At 38.5% G+C, this 15,908-nt stretch overlaps 1 protein-coding gene across 1 annotated transcript in view; it reads left to right on the top strand.

Moving 5' to 3' along the window:
- The window catches only part of LOC140586895 (plasma membrane calcium-transporting ATPase 1-like), a 47,192-nt gene that overhangs the window by 18,557 nt on the left and 12,727 nt on the right, over nt 1-15,908 (top strand). The window contains exons 14-19 of the mRNA XM_072708385.1: nt 2,253-2,359; nt 8,688-8,879; nt 9,152-9,365; nt 9,559-9,770; nt 9,977-10,084; nt 11,041-11,223. Coding sequence (XP_072564486.1) covers nt 2,253-2,359; nt 8,688-8,879; nt 9,152-9,365; nt 9,559-9,770; nt 9,977-10,084; nt 11,041-11,223 — 1,016 coding nt within the window. The remainder of the gene's footprint in view (nt 1-2,252; nt 2,360-8,687; nt 8,880-9,151; nt 9,366-9,558; nt 9,771-9,976; nt 10,085-11,040; nt 11,224-15,908) is intronic.

Below are 15,908 nucleotides of genomic sequence, written 5' to 3' on the forward strand. Positions count from 1 at the left end.
AGAGAGAGGTATATGTACGGGTGCTGGCTATGAATATCTAACTTGTATGTTGTTCAAGGAGTTACGAAACAGCAGTATAAGAATCTCCTTCTGGCTGAGACTTGCATAGGTTATGTAAACCTGCTATGTGCTGACTTCTTTGACACTTCTGTGGCACATAACACATAAGTACACCACATTTCAAATTATTATGCAAATTGTATTTAAGTGTCAAAAAGATTAAATACAATGGTACCTCGATTCTCGAACTTAATCCGTTCCGGACTCCGGATCGAATCCTAAAAAGTTTGAGTTCTGATCGAATTTTTCCCATAAGAAATAATGGAAAACCAATTAATTGGTTCCCGGGCACCCAAGTTACACCTAAATGTAATTTAGGTGTAACTGGTTTTCAGTTAATTTACCTGGTAAAATAAAGTTCAAATAAATGACATAAATGCTCTAATAGTACATGCAAGTTAGTGGTTTATTTATTGTTAGTTACTGTAATGTTGCACTGCTTTATTTGGTTAATCGTCCAGTCTGTGAAGAAGGCGTTCAAGTAAGAATTGCATTGTAGTATGACTCATTTCCTGGCATGTACAATTTATATTAGGTCATCGTTCACGGTTCAACTTCTGATATTCAGATCGAGTTCTAGGTCAAACTGGTTTGTTCGACTTTCAAGAAATTCGAGTTCTAGTGAGTTCAAGAACCGAGGTACCACTGTATTTTGTTTTTCAATTAAACTCATGGGGATGGTATTTTGTCTCAGGACTCTTTGGATCACTGAAATCAATCTTGGACACCTGTGATAGTTAGTTTGCCAGGTGAGCCCAATTAAAGGAAAAACTACTGAAGAAGGACATTCCACATTATTAAGCAGACCACCATTTTTAAGCAATATGGGAAAGAAAAAGGATCTCTGCTGCTGAAAGGCATGAAATAGTTGAATGCTTTGGACAAGGAATGTAAACCTTAGATATTTCACGAAAACTTTAGCATGATCATCGTACAGTTAAGAGATTTGTGGCTGAGTCAGAGCACACGGGTTCGTGCAGATAAAGGCACAACGAGGAAGGTTTCTGCCAGACAAATACATTGGATTAAGAGAACAGCTGCTAAAATGCCATTACAAAGCAGCAAACAGATATTTGAAGCTTCTGGTGCCTCTGGAATCCCGCGAACGTCAAGGTGTAGGATCCTCCAGAGGCTTGCAGTTATGCATAAACCTTCTATTCAGCCACCCCTAACCAATGATCTCCAGCAGAAACAGCTGCAATGGGCCTAGAACTACATGTAGACTAATTTTCAAACAGTCTTGTTCACTGATGAGTGCCATGCAACCCTGGATGGTCCAGATGGATGGAATGATGGATGGTTGGTGAACGGCCACCATGTCCCAACAAGGCTGTGACGTCAGCAAGGAGGATTTTGAGCCAGAATCATGGGGAGAAAGCTTGGTCGGCCCCTTTAGGGTCCCTGGAGGTGTGAAAATGACCTCTGAAGAGCATGTGGAGTTTCTGACTGACTATTTTCTTCCATGGTACAAAAAGAACTGTGCTTTCCATATCTTCATGCATGACAATGCACCATCTCAGGCTGCAAGGAATATCTCTGCATCATTGGCTGCTATGAGCATAAAAGGAGAGAAACTCATGGTGTAGCCCCCAACCTCCCCTGACATCAATCCTATGGAGAACCTTTGGAGCATTCTCAAGCAAAAGATCTATGAGGGTGGGAGGCAGTTCACATCCAAACAGCAGCTCTGGGAGGCTATTCTCACGTCCTGCAAATAAATTCAAGCAGAAACTCTCCAAAAACTCACAAGTTCAATGGATGCAAGAATTGTGAAGCTGCTATAAAATAAGGGGTCCTATGTTAAAATGTAACTTGACCTGTTAAGATGTTTTTGATTGAAATAGCTTTTGATTTCAGGAAATATGACCTTTTAATGCTGCAAATTCAACAAGTGACCATTTTCAGTTCTATACAACCTTTAAAATGTTTTGAAACTCTGTTGTGCATAATAATTTGGAACAGTGCATTTTAAGTTTATTATTTTTGAAAAACATACTGTTATCATTGGGAGGTTTGTTCAGTAACATTTGAATTATAGTCTAATGGTTGATGACTAAGAAAATCAGAGAAAAATATCATTTGCATAATAATTTGGAAGGCGGTGTACGCTCTTTGTTTCTTCACTGACTGGCGTTTTGAGTTTAACGTGGCATCCTGCTTTGGGTAATTCAGTCCTGGTTTGTGTTTTTCAGGCATCATTGACAGTACAGTTGGGGACACACGGCAAGTAGTGGCAGTGACAGGAGATGGAACCAATGATGGCCCTGCCCTCAAAAAAGCTGATGTTGGATTTGCAATGGTAATTTAATGTTTTCCCCCTTTTCATATGTATATTATAAACAATAGTATGCATTCAATTAAATAAATCACAACATTGATAACTCCCTTAACATTATTGAATGATTTGTTACTTTAAAAAGTCCGCGTTGTCACTGGTTTTTATCAAAAAAGAACTTAACATGTTAACCAGATTTTTAAAAGTTATTCAATTTATGCATACGACACTGTGCAATAATAGTTAGAATTCAGTATTATTGTGCTGATGTGTATTGTAGTTACAAAATTTTTGAATGAAATTGAAAGATGTGTCTTTTGACTAGATATCACCTTATATTCTCACTTATCTCAAAGTCCTTTGAGAAGAAGCTGCTCATCTGAAAACATATTAACATGAGTTTAACATTTAATAAAGTAAACAGCTTTGTGGCTGCCGGGATTGCTGTAGAGGTTGCTGGGATTGCTGCACTGTGAGGGAGTGGTGTAGATGCGGGGTGCACTTGTTGTGTTGTGCGCCTGTTAAAGCGGTTGATTGGAATTATTTGGAAGTATATTTGAGTGCTTGTGTGCCAGTATGGTTACGTGGGTGGTGGTTGTTACATTTTTTTTTCGGTTGGCGTGAGTGCTTGTCTGTCTTTGTTAATAAATAGCTGAGTGTTACTGACAGCTGAAGGGTGTCGCGTGAGCGGTGTTTCTGTGCGCGTACCTTCGTAACAAACACCACGGAGGTAATATCTAATATCGGTAACATTAACTCGGAAAAGGACAGTAGCTCCTGAAATTTGTTCGGTCACCAGTTGGGGCCGGGAGGACATTATCCACTTTTTTCCCTGCTCCAGCAGTAGCCTGCTTTGAGAGGGTTTTTTGTGGTTTTTTGGCCTCTGAAGAGCAACTTTGCTTTATTTTAGTTAAACATGATTCAGTAGGAAGTTATTCTCGGGTAAGTAATTGTTAATTTGGTTATTTTAGAAGTTTAATTTCTAAGGTTGTTATCTCTGACCCTTTCGGATACTTTAAAAAGTTCCGCTTTAACGCAAGTCTTAATTTAGTGTTTTGTTGTACTTGGCACTTAATTTAATTAACGTATAGTTAATGTAATAAAGTAAAAGTTAAATAGTTAAAAATAAATATACTGGGCTGGGAGTAAAAGATGGGGTCATAGTGGGTTAGGTAATTATGGGGCCAGCTCAGTGTTGTGTTTGTAAGATGTTTGCCCTTCTGGATGTTTGCGTCCAGTCGGACTTCATCTGCGAGCAGTGTAAGTTAGTGGACTCACTCATGGTCAAGGTTCGTGACCTTGAGGAGCAACTGGCTCTCATCCAACACAACTAGGAGATAGAGGAGAGAGTTAATACGCCTTTTAGGGAGACGGTGTACGTCACAAGTGGGGACGAGAGAGCTGGGTGAACGTAGGTCATAGACGTAGAAAAGGGCGTACACAGTTCACAGAGGTGGCATCACCTGAAGTGACCATGTCTAACCGCTTTCAGGTGCTTCCAGCTTTAGAGCCGGAAGAGACTGGGGAGGCAGGAGGGTCCTTGGGCACTGAGGAGCCCCCTCCCCCCAGGAAGAGAGAAGTTGTGATAGTAGGGGATTCAGTTATAAGAGGTGTAGACAGTTATGTATGCACCCGTGATAGAGGGTCACATATGGGGTCTTGCCTGCCTGGTACCCAGGTAGGGGACCTTCCAAATCGAGTGGACAGGCTTTTGGCCCCAGCCGGGGTGGATCCAGTGGTCGTGGTGCATGTTGGCACCAATGACATAGGCAAGGGCAGGAGGGCTGTTCTGCAGGATAAATTTATAGAAGTTTCGGATAAGCTTAGAAGTAGAACGTCCACGATGGTATTCTCTGGAATACTTCCCATGCCACGTGCGAGTCAGGTTAATTTAGCTGAGATAAGGGGATTAAATGTGTGGGTAAAATGGTGGTGTAGGAAAGAGGGGTTTAGGTTTATGGGGCACTGGAATACCGTCTGGAACAGGTGGGACCTGTTCAAGCTAGATGGGTTGCATCTGAACCAGAGGGGAACCAGTGTATTGGGGAGAGGTAGTTATGAATATAGGTGGGGAGAGACAGAAAGCCCCAATTAATATTAAAAGTAGGCACTGTAAAAGACCTACCCTTTGCAGTCTATACTTAAAGGCTAGGAGTATTAGAAACAAAATTCATGATTTAGAGGCTTTAATTTCTCCAGACTCTCATGACATTATAGGAATAACAGAAACATGGATCAGTGACAATGATGGTGAGGAATATAATATGATGGTTACACATTGTTCCGTAGAGACCAGATAGGCAAGAAGGGAGGTGGTGTTGCAGTATACATAAAAGAAAACATGCAGGCAAGGGAGCTCACTTATAATAAATAAAAGTACAGAAGCTGTATGGGTAAAACTAGATGCTAAAAACTCAAATGGCCTAATTGTCGGTGTTTGTTTTAGAGCACCTGATGTAGCTGCAGAGGAAAGCAGAATGTTATATGACAATATCAGGATTATGAGTAATAAAAATGATGTGGTGGTTATGGGTGATTTTAATTTACCTGGGATACAGTGGGACATAGTCTCTGGCTCTTCTGTAAATGAACTTGAGATGGTGGAATTAGTACAGGATTGTTTTTTTACTCAGTTTGTTAATACTCCTACCAGGGGAGAAGCCCTTCTTGATCTTGTTTTCTCTAACAACCAGGATAGGATTGGAAAATTAGAGGTTTTAGACCCATTGTACGGTAGTGATCATAACATGGTTAAATTCGAGGTTAATTTTAGTGTCCGAAGAGCAAAGTCGAAATTAAAAGTATACAATGTTAGGAAGGCTAACTTTAATGGTATGAGACGGAAATTAGAAACTGTAAACTGGACAGAGTTAAATAGCAAAACAGTTGAAGAGGCATGGGAATTTTTCAAAAGCACATTGTTGCAAGTGCAAGAGGACTCCATACCGGTTTCCAGCAAAACTAAATCTAGGAAACTGCACCCAAGGTGGTTTACTATGGAAATTAAGAATAAAGTCAGGAGGAAAAGGGCTCTCTTCCACAAATGGAAATTAACTAGCAATTTCAAAATAAAGCAGGACTATCCAAGTCTACTGGTTCAGTTAAAAAATAACATTAGACTCGCCAAGAGGAATGTAGAAAGGCAGATTGCATTGGAGGCTAAGGATAACATTAAAAGTTTCTTCCAATATTTTAATTCCAAATGAGCTCTAAAGGCTGAAATCACCAATCTGCAGGATAGTTAGGGTATTATAATTGAAAATGAAATTGATATAGTAAATGAGTTTAATGATTATTTTACACAGGTGTTCACAGTAGAGAACACAAGTAACTTGCCACCATTTAGTACAAGTACAGCGTTCTCTATGACCAATATATGTATAACTGAGGCTGATGTGATACAAAGCCTAGCTAAGCTCAAAATAAATAAATCGCAGGGCCCTGATGGCATCTTACCTATAGTTTTAAAAGAGATGAGGGATATTATTAGCCAACCTTTAACATTACTATTTCAGAAATCCTTATCTACTGGTGTGTGATAAGGGTAGTTATTAGAGGCACAATGTCACAGTGGGCCTCCGTTCATAGTGGGGTACCGCAGGGTTCAATTTTAGGACCACTATTGTTCCTAAATTACATTAATGATATTGACACCAATACATACAGTAAACTGCTTAAATTTGCAGACGACACCAAGGTGGGTGGTGAAGCAGATACTAAACTAGCAGTACTGAGGCTACAACGGGATCTTGATTTAATTAGCAACTGGGCTGATACCTGGTGGATGAAATTTAACACAGATAAATGTAAGGTAATCCATACAGGGAACAGAAATTTAATGTACTGATATTTTATGGGTTCCATTGAAATAAAGGTAGCTGATTATGAGAAAGACCTCAGTGTGTGTATGTTGATGCTTCCATGTCCCACTCGCGCCAGTGTGGGAAAGCAATTAAAAAGGCCAATAAGATGTTGGGTTGCATCTCTAGGTGTGTGGAGTTTAAGTCAAGGGAGGTGATGCTTCGATTATACAATTCTTTAGTAAGACCCCACCTAGAATATTGTGTGCAGGTTTGGTCACCATACCTTAAAAAGGACATTGCTGCCTTGGAAAAGGTTCAATGTAGGGATACAAGAATGACTCTTGGTCTTAGAGGAATGAGGAGAGGTTAGCTGAGCTGAATCTGTTCAGCCTCATGCAAAGGAAATTAAGGGGGGGCATGATACAGGTATATAAGGTTCTAACAGGTCTCGATGCTGTTCAGTCAAATGGCTACTTCAATATTAGTATAAATACTAGAACTCATGGCCATACGTGGAAATTAGCAGGAGAACATTTTAAACTGAATTTCAGAAAACACTTCTTTACACAGCATGTAGTTAGAGTATGGAATAGTCTTCCTGCTAGTGCAAGCTAAAACCCTGAGTTCCTTTAAATCAGAGCTAGATAAGATTTTAATTCTAAGTTATTAGTTAAGTTCTCCCCAAACAAGCTTGATGGGCCAAATGGCCTCCTTTCGTTTGTAAATTTCTTATGTTCTTATCTTATATGGGATTGTGAGACCCTATATGACACTCCATTTCATTAATGCTACGGCTGCTCATATTAAACCTGGAATCACTTCTGACGGTTTGCGTATAGTTGCATATTAAATTATCAGTTAGTCAATCAATTTTTTCACTTGTGTAAATGACAAAGTAATGTAGTCAATATGGGAAGTAAATTTTTCTTAAGTAGTTATTTATACACATCAGCACAATAATACTGAATTCTAACTATTATTGCACAGTGTCATACGCATAAACTGAATAACTTTTAAAAATCTGACTAACATGTTAACATGTTAAGTTGTTTTTTGACAAAAACTAGTAACAACACGGACTTTTTAAAGTAAGATTGGTATCTTAAAATCCTGTGTCGTTATTAAATTACATTTTTGGGTATTTATGGTTACCAGGTGGTTCCACAGTTTTACTGGATCTCTGACATTTGATTCCTTCCACTTCACTGAACTGAGAGCCTGCTGCTCTTTGCAGGGAGCTGTTGAGTCTGTCCATTCACCAAACGGTGTGAAACACATGCTCACTGAGCTTCTGCCTAGCTAGTAGGGGACCCTACAGCTCAATCACTATCAGTCAGCATGTCCGTGTGCATTGGATTGAGTTACAGTGTAGGAAAAAACTCAGCAGGGTGCACAGTGTAAAGGTGTGTAAAGAAAGGACACTGGGCTCTCCCATTACATAAATAATATGTGTATTTAACAAATAAAATCATTGACAGTAACACAATTAGTTGGTGCTTAATGTTAATGCTATATACAGCATATTAGTGTTTATGTGGGGGGCTCCCTGTGTAAGATGGAATAGACTCAGTTTAGTAGTGCAGTTAGTGTAATTCTCAACAAATTCCCTTACAATAAATATTTTTTTATTGTATTATATGACCAAGTAATAAAACAACAACTTTAACTAAATAGCAAAGCAGAGATAAGACAAACAAGGAATGACAAGAAAATAGAACAAAACAGTGAAATGCATAAACTAAGAAGTAGTTATATAATTATAATATAAATAAGTTATACTGAGTAAATTGAATATTTGAGGTGTAGTCATAACAGGCTGCTCAAATGATTAAAAAAATCTAAAAAAAAATAAGAACAAAATTAACTTTCATGGTAGCAATGAGTGAATTTAATACTGAATATTATGTGATGACAGTAGGGAGAAGTCAAATCTAAATATTTTTGTTCAGGTTGTATATCAAACACCAAGGACTAATTTGTAAAATTCCATGAAAGTTCCATGAAATTCTATTTGGATGCAGAGGTAAAACAATTTTCACCAAACATCAAATAGTTCCTTAATACAATGTAGATGAGTACCCAGGTAATAATATTATTAGTAGTATTTATATTGCAAGGAATTCAAGGGTATTGCATGATTTCCGCATATCCAATGGTTCAAATAAATCCAAATGTGAGAAATTTTTGATAAAGGAGCTCTACAAAATTCAGTTTGTTGCTTGCAAAAGTATGACTATTTACAAAAGGTATGAATATTTACATTATGTATAAGGGGATTTCTGTTTAGTTACATAGCAAACCCTTTTATCGAAGTAAAGTTATTTTATCTTTGAAAAATGTATGCATATAAAATATTTTTGTCAACAGTAACACCACTACGGGAACTTGAAACTGAGATTGATTTGATTACAAGGCTTATTTTTTAATCATTACACAACCTACTGCTCCTTACTATCTGCAAGAGTGGATGTTAAAGTATATAAGTGAATCACCAGTGTTGTGCTCAATGCTACAATGACAAATTATTGTCATTACAAATTTGCCTCCAGGGCATTGCTGGTACAGATGTGGCAAAAGAGGCCTCAGACATCATCCTGACAGATGACAACTTTACTAGCATCGTCAAGGCAGTCATGTGGGGCCGCAATGTCTACGACAGTATCTCGAAGTTCCTTCAGTTTCAGCTTACAGTCAATGTGGTTGCAGTCATTGTAGCCTTCACTGGTGCCTGCATCACCCAGGTACTGCTCCTTTGCACACAATTCTGATTCTCAAAGGTATAAATGTAGCATCTCTCTTGGAACTGATAATTATGCTGTTTTTCTTTTGTTGATATCAAGAGAACTAAATCAATACTGGCTCAGTAACTTGGATTTTGTAATGGCTTATAACTGGTTTGGATTTTGTAATGAAGCCAACGAGACTTCTTGAAGGAAACATCAATTCAGTTTTGAAACTAACTGCTTCGGTTGCCTTAAAGCACAGTGTTTACTTCAAACATGGTCTTGTCTAGGACTCCCCTCTGAAGGCAGTGCAGATGCTCTGGGTGAACCTGATTATGGATACCCTGGCCTCCCTGGCTCTGGCTACAGAGCCTCCCACAGAGTCACTACTTCTAAGGAAGCCATATGGTCGTGACAAGCCACTCATCTCCCGGACTATGATGAAGAATATCCTGGGCCATGCTGTCTACCAGCTGACCATCATCTTCACTCTGCTTTTTGCTGGTAAGGAGGACATAGGACATATGATTAAAGTACATGGCTTTTTTTCCCTGACCATGCTTAGTAAGTTTGTCTGGAGCAGAGGAAGCATGTGTTTAAAAATGCTCTTTTTTAAACATTTAATAGGATGTTCAATCTTGGGAAACATTGCCCTCTGTCTTATCATTTAATCGTTTTTATCCCTCTCCATCCACAGGAGAGAAGTTATTTGACATTGACAGTGGACGCAATTCTCCCCTTCATGCCCCACCATCAGAACATTACACTATTGTCTTCAATGTCTTTGTCATGATGCAGCTGTTCAATGAGATAAATGCCCGTAAAATCCATGGCGAGAGGAATGTCTTTGAGGGTGTTTATCGCAATCCAATCTTCTGTAGTGTTGTTCTAGGCACATTTTTTCTGCAGGTATCTGCCCTTTATATTATATTATTTATTGTACCATGTTATTATTCTTAATATCCAGACCAATAGTGGGTCAAAGCAAAGACAAAAAAACCTAAAATATAGCACTAAAAAATAAATGACCATTTCATTGATCTGCAGTGTTATCATTTTATTGTATTTTGATAAGTTTGACTTTTCTGACTTGCTTGTTGTGCTGTGTATTTCAGATCATCATTGTGCAGTTTGGAGGGAAGCCATTCTCATGCACTGCCCTGAAAATTGACCAGTGGTTGTGGTGTATCTTCATTGGTGTGGGGGAGTTGCTCTGGGGTCAGGTGAGCACAATGGTTTAAGACAGGGGCCACATTAGTTCTCAAGTAAATACCAGGAGCAGGTGTGGCTCATCAGAAGCCAGGTAGGATAGAAAACCTACTGGATAGTAGCCCTCCAGGACCGGAGTTGGTGACCCCTGGTTTAAGAGAATAGCATGGTAGTATGAGATTCATGATTTATAGTTCAAAACAGTAGCATTTTTAGATCTCAAGGGCACCATTTCCAATATTATAATTAATCCTCACCTACACTGTGTGTCTTGTGAAAGCAGACATTTAAAAATTGGTTGTTGAGTGTAAATTTGTTCACTTATCAGGTGCTGTCCTCTGCAGAGCTGTAAAATGAAAGTTTTACATTGATGTAATATGTTAATATCTAAAATGCTAAAAATTGCCCAGCTTTAGCTTCACTTTGACAATGAGCGCAAGTCTCTGTGCATCGGGTGGTACAGTGTTAACATGTTCACATGGTAGCCAGCAGGCTCTGTTCACCTATAAGCTCTGTCTGCTTACAACCCCTGCCCTGCCCTTGGTCAACTGTGTCTGTCAGCCTCTATCTCTGTAATTAGCTGTGAAAGCAGTCAATATTAGTTATTAGACAAAATGATGTACAGCTGGACAGAACAGCTGTCCCAAAAATGCATAAGACCTTCAAAATGATTTTGTGAGAATACCTCCAGATTACCAAGATTATGTTATTAGCTGATTGTTTGGCATCTTTTTATCAGTGAAGGTAATTTTTCAGCCGAAACAAAAGAGCAGAAAACCAGCAACAAACCCCAATAAAACCCAAAGTTATGTCCGGACTTCTCCAAAGATGGATATCAAGTTATACACATACTATTGAAAATACTGTGTAACAAAAGTGCAAAAAACTTTACAGTTAGTCATAGTTCTTTTCTACATAGCAGTAGGAGAATGAAGCTCAGGATTCCAGTGATCTTCCTTTCTCTTCACAGTTCATCTCTGCCATCCCAACGCACCGATTGAAGTTTTTGAAGGAAGCTGGTCATGGTATCCCCAAGGAGGAGATCCCGGAAGAGGAGCTGACAGAGGGGGTGGATGAGATCGATCATGCTGAGATGGAGCTCCGCCGCGGGCAGATTCTATGGTTTCGTGGTCTGAACCGTATCCAGACTCAGGTAAAATCCATCTTAGGCTCTTGCCGAGCATGTCTGTGGAATTCCCCCACTGTTTCGATGCCTCCTTTGTATCTTGCTGAGGCGTTAGCTGGAGCTTGTGTTCTGTCCTTTACTGGCCAAAGCCTGTCTGTCCCATTGTCTAGGAAATACTGCCATGGGAACATTCTGGTTGTTCTGTGACAGCTGATCTGTTTTTCAGATAAATCTTTGCATTGTTAGTTATTGTAATTTTCTGTAAAGAAGAAAGTTGTTTGGACAAGTAGAACAGTTTGCCCTCATAGTGTCCTCAATAGACTCTTGGTCTGATACAAACATTGTATCAGGAGGTAAAAAAGATCTGAGAAAAAACAAGGACCAATTTCTTATTTCTGCTTATTTTCACATGCATTGAGATATACAGTTGCCTGTACCACACATATGGATCTGTTTGTATTGTAAAACAAATGGCAAAATTTGGGTGAATGAACCATTTCTGCGCACAGAATTTCTTACTTCTCATCTTTGTTCTTGGAGTTTTGAAACAAGCAGGGATTGTAAAAATCTAACCACCATTTTTTTGTTTTCTCAAGGAGAGTTATGGGAGTGTCCCTTTAGAATGTATGTTTCAATCATATAACATAAACTGAACATATTTTTTCAAAACATGCTGTCTGCATTTATATATTTATAAATAAAAATATAATAATATTTATTGTTATATTTATTCATGATTCTTTGGTATGTACTTTAAGTATGGCTAAGAATGTTTTAGTAAGTATAATGCACCTTTAACTGAGTTTCTCACTTGAAGCCTAGCGTTCCAATAAACTATTTAGTTTCTGAAATTAATGTATTCTGGATACAGTTCATGCAGAATTCTTTTATGTATCAGTATATTGTGATCTATTTTTTGGTCTACTTATGGGTTTTATGAAGCGTTTATCTTAGTTTTGCAGATCCCAGCTGGATCCATGTTATGCTCTATTAATTCCAATTGATTTGCATATTCTAGGTAAAAGACACCTGTAAGGTCACAGCAAACTGACGAAACAACCATTATAATGCTGTTATTTAATTTATTAATAATTAGATTGAAATATATTTCTATATAATGCACAGATAAGAGAAAATTTCAGGCATGTTTTTTCACTTATGCAGGATTTTGAAAAGTTTACAATCCCTGTGTGTACTTTTATTTCTCATTTTTATACAGTATTAACTAAAAGCACAAAAAAATCCCTTATGTTGTAATTAGGCTACTATGGAAGTTTAGACATTTGACCATTTTAAAAAGTACATTTCCACAGGCTTAAATTTACCGTGATCTTAGCCATGAATTCATCAGTGACCTCTTCCCAACAAGTGTCACTTGTGCCTTCAGTTCTTCAATCAACAAGAGCTTCCCGCGAGCAAGATCTGCTTAAATACCAGATATTATCTCCTTTTTCTGTTGCTACCAATTTGTTTACCAATTAATGAAAAAATTACTTTTGTATTTATTGTGTTTTTTTTATTATTCTGTTGTTGTGGATTGCAGTCTGTCATCCCCTACCATAGCGATCATAATTAAGGAACAAGTGACAGTTGTGTAGTCTTACAATATTGCTGCTTATCCAAATTCAAAGTTATTCTGAATGAACAGATGTATTTTAATCATATTTAATCAGTGAAAGTTATCCATATCACAAAATAAAAGGTTTATACAAGAAATTTGGAGAATTTGCGTACGGTTATAATTTTACTGCAGAAGTACACAAATGGATTTTGTCAACTTTTTTGATGTTTACAATTTTTATAAATTAAGGGTCTTGCTTTCATTGACTTTGGCACATCAGCATCCATAGGACACAACTAATTTCTCACGCTGCTCTGATTTGATTTTGTTCCACTCGTCACCCAGTTTCTTCTACAATTTATTAACTAGTAGGTTTGTTTGCCATAACTTAGTTGCCAATTACCTTCCAGATATTTTTTTGATAGGGTTCCAATCAGGAAATTGGTCGGCCATTTCATAAGCTTGATGTTCTCACTTTTAAGGAATTGATTTAGCTGTTTTGTAGTGTGACAAGGTCTATTGAGTTGTACAGAAATGGCGTGTCAGCCTTCATCTGAACAACCTGATGTCACAGGGTTTCAGTCACCTTGGAAAGGCCCATTATCTCGCAGAATGCCTGCCAAATAGATTGCCTTTCTAAATAGTTTGGGGCTGCCAGACATTTCAAAATATTTCAGATTAGAAATGAAAACTGAAAGCATAACCTATACTTCTCTAATTTTGATCGCAGACCATCTTTGAATTTCTTGTTTAAACATCTTGTTTTTTGTTGTGCAATCAATTTTTACTGATTAAATATGATTAAAACGTATCTTTCCTATTCATGTCAGAGTAACTTTGAATTCAGATAGGCAGCAGCTCTGTAGATTACAAAAATGTCACTCGTTGTCTAATTGTGATCCTACTGTTTAATGTCCACTAATGGGTTTTTCCTCAAGTCTTAGCTCCATTTGATTTTATTGTCCTTTTGCTGTATCATTCCCATTTTCGTCATATCCTCTTCTCTAAAATATAGAGTCAAATCCCTGGAGTAGTAGGAGTTAGAGGCCTTGCCCAAGGGATTAGTAGTGATATAAATTCTCTGCTGGCCACAGGACTTGAATTTGCAACTTCCAGTCATGAACACAGATCCCTAACCACCGAGCTACACATCACATTCATACTTTTTCCTCCAATCCCAAGAGCTGGCCACAAAGTAGTCATGGTAGTACTTAGCTCTTTGCCACCCTGTGGTTTTGCATTATACATGGGGAGTCACAGTAAAAAGAAATAAATAAATAAACCGGGTATAGCCAATAGGAACCAAGGCCTCATCTCAGCAACTTTTTCTCCCCACTTAATGTCAGATTCTCCTCTTTTTTCTCAAAGCTATTTCCCTTATTGTCTTGCCTTTTAAATCACCCTGAGTCTCTCTAATGCTGTTCTCTTTTTTTCTCAATCAACCTGCCCAAAGTCTGTTCCATCTTGCACTGAATTTTGGTCTTTCTCCTGTCTCTGTTTTACGCTCACTTTCTCTCTCTCTCTCTTCTCACTTTCTCTCTTTACCAGTTGCTCCCTCTTACACTACACCCTCAATCTCTGACTCTTGCTGTTCTTTGCAGATGGACGTGGTTTATACATTCCAGATGGGCCAAACTGCAGTGCCGGGGGCCCTGCGCCGGCAGCCCTCAGTGGTCAGCCAGCACAACGACGCAAAAACTGTTTCTAGTCCCACCCATGTAGGGATTTCCTCTTCCTCGTTGTCTGCCAATTCTGCCATGGCTGCTCCGCCCACCTCTGCCTCCGCTTCCTCTTCTGCTGCAGGCAGTGAGTGTGCAGCCTCTCTACAACCAGTGCTGCATGTAATAAATGACTTCATGGGCAATACTCACTGATAATAATCACTCCTCTTTTTATTGTCTCATTCTCCCATTCTCCAAATGTCCTTTCCTCTGCTGTTATGCAAAGAAACTTTTCCTTTTCCAGCTTGGCATTCTTCTCTAAATATTGCTGGCTAAACACCCACTTCATAGTTTAACCCTTATGTGAATCTTAAGGATATACTGAACAATATTCAGTTTGCAAAGCATCATTGATTTGAACTCAACTGTTATTGTCTTAATTGATTAAAAAATATTGCTGTTGGTTCTGGCTGTTTTTGGGCCAAATTTGATAAAGGTATCGTTTAAGGGTTAATAGCTGAGGGTGCCTACATTTTTTATGTGCTTACGTATGTATTTATGTGTGTGGGTTTGTTACACTTTCCCTCTTCTCAAACTGATTTGCTTAACATGGTAAACCATTGATTAAGCAGAATCCAGTGTACTGACATTTAACAAAGGCAGAAAGAAAAGAAGCTAGAGTGTTTGCCATTACAACTGCGAGTGACCTTGTTTGTGCTGTGTATAGAGCCCCTGCTTGGACAGTATGCTGCCTGTCCCTTTGTCCTGAAAACGGCTGCTGCTGCTCTGCCTGCTAACAGAGCCTTGAGAGAGATGTTCACTTTGAAGTCTCAGACTTCATGGAGAGCTGGCAGCTGCTGGAAACACCTCTCTTTCACACACTTGATTTCAGTGAAGTCCCCCTCCTCCACTCATGTATCTGCTCCCATTAATGGCATTTACTCTCTTTACATTCTGTTCCTTATCCTGCCTTTTCAAAAGAAGTTGTGCAGTTATGTGAACATGTATACACAGTATATTGAACCCCTATACCTCAGCATATATCCTTCAGTAATGCAAATGGTCTGTGTAATAGCATTAATAGCTTTGACAGATGGGAAATCAGAAAAAAATGCGATGCTTTTAAAAAGGCATATATATGCAAAGCTTTCACAGTAAAATTTACACTTCTACCCCTGCAAAGGAGTAATATTATATTTATTAATCAACTTCAAATTTACTCTGGGGCATCAGAATTCCAGTCTTCTTCATATGCTTTGTCTGCTGAATGAATGATGTTGGAGCCCAACCACCTGACACAGTCTGAGTTAAGTTTAGCCAATTCCATCATTCTGTCTCTGCCTTTTTGTCCCTGTCCTTCCTCTCCCCATTCTATTTGGTTGGAGTCTGGCAGATACATTCTGCACCTCACCTCTTGATTGTGTTTTTTTTTTTTTACTTTATTGAAAACATCTTTATCACATACTCATGTGAGTTTTGTGTCTTAGCTT

Source organism: Paramormyrops kingsleyae, unplaced genomic scaffold, assembly GCF_048594095.1.
Source record: "Paramormyrops kingsleyae isolate MSU_618 unplaced genomic scaffold, PKINGS_0.4 ups82, whole genome shotgun sequence".
In the NCBI taxonomy this organism is placed as follows: Eukaryota; Metazoa; Chordata; class Actinopteri; order Osteoglossiformes; family Mormyridae; genus Paramormyrops; species Paramormyrops kingsleyae.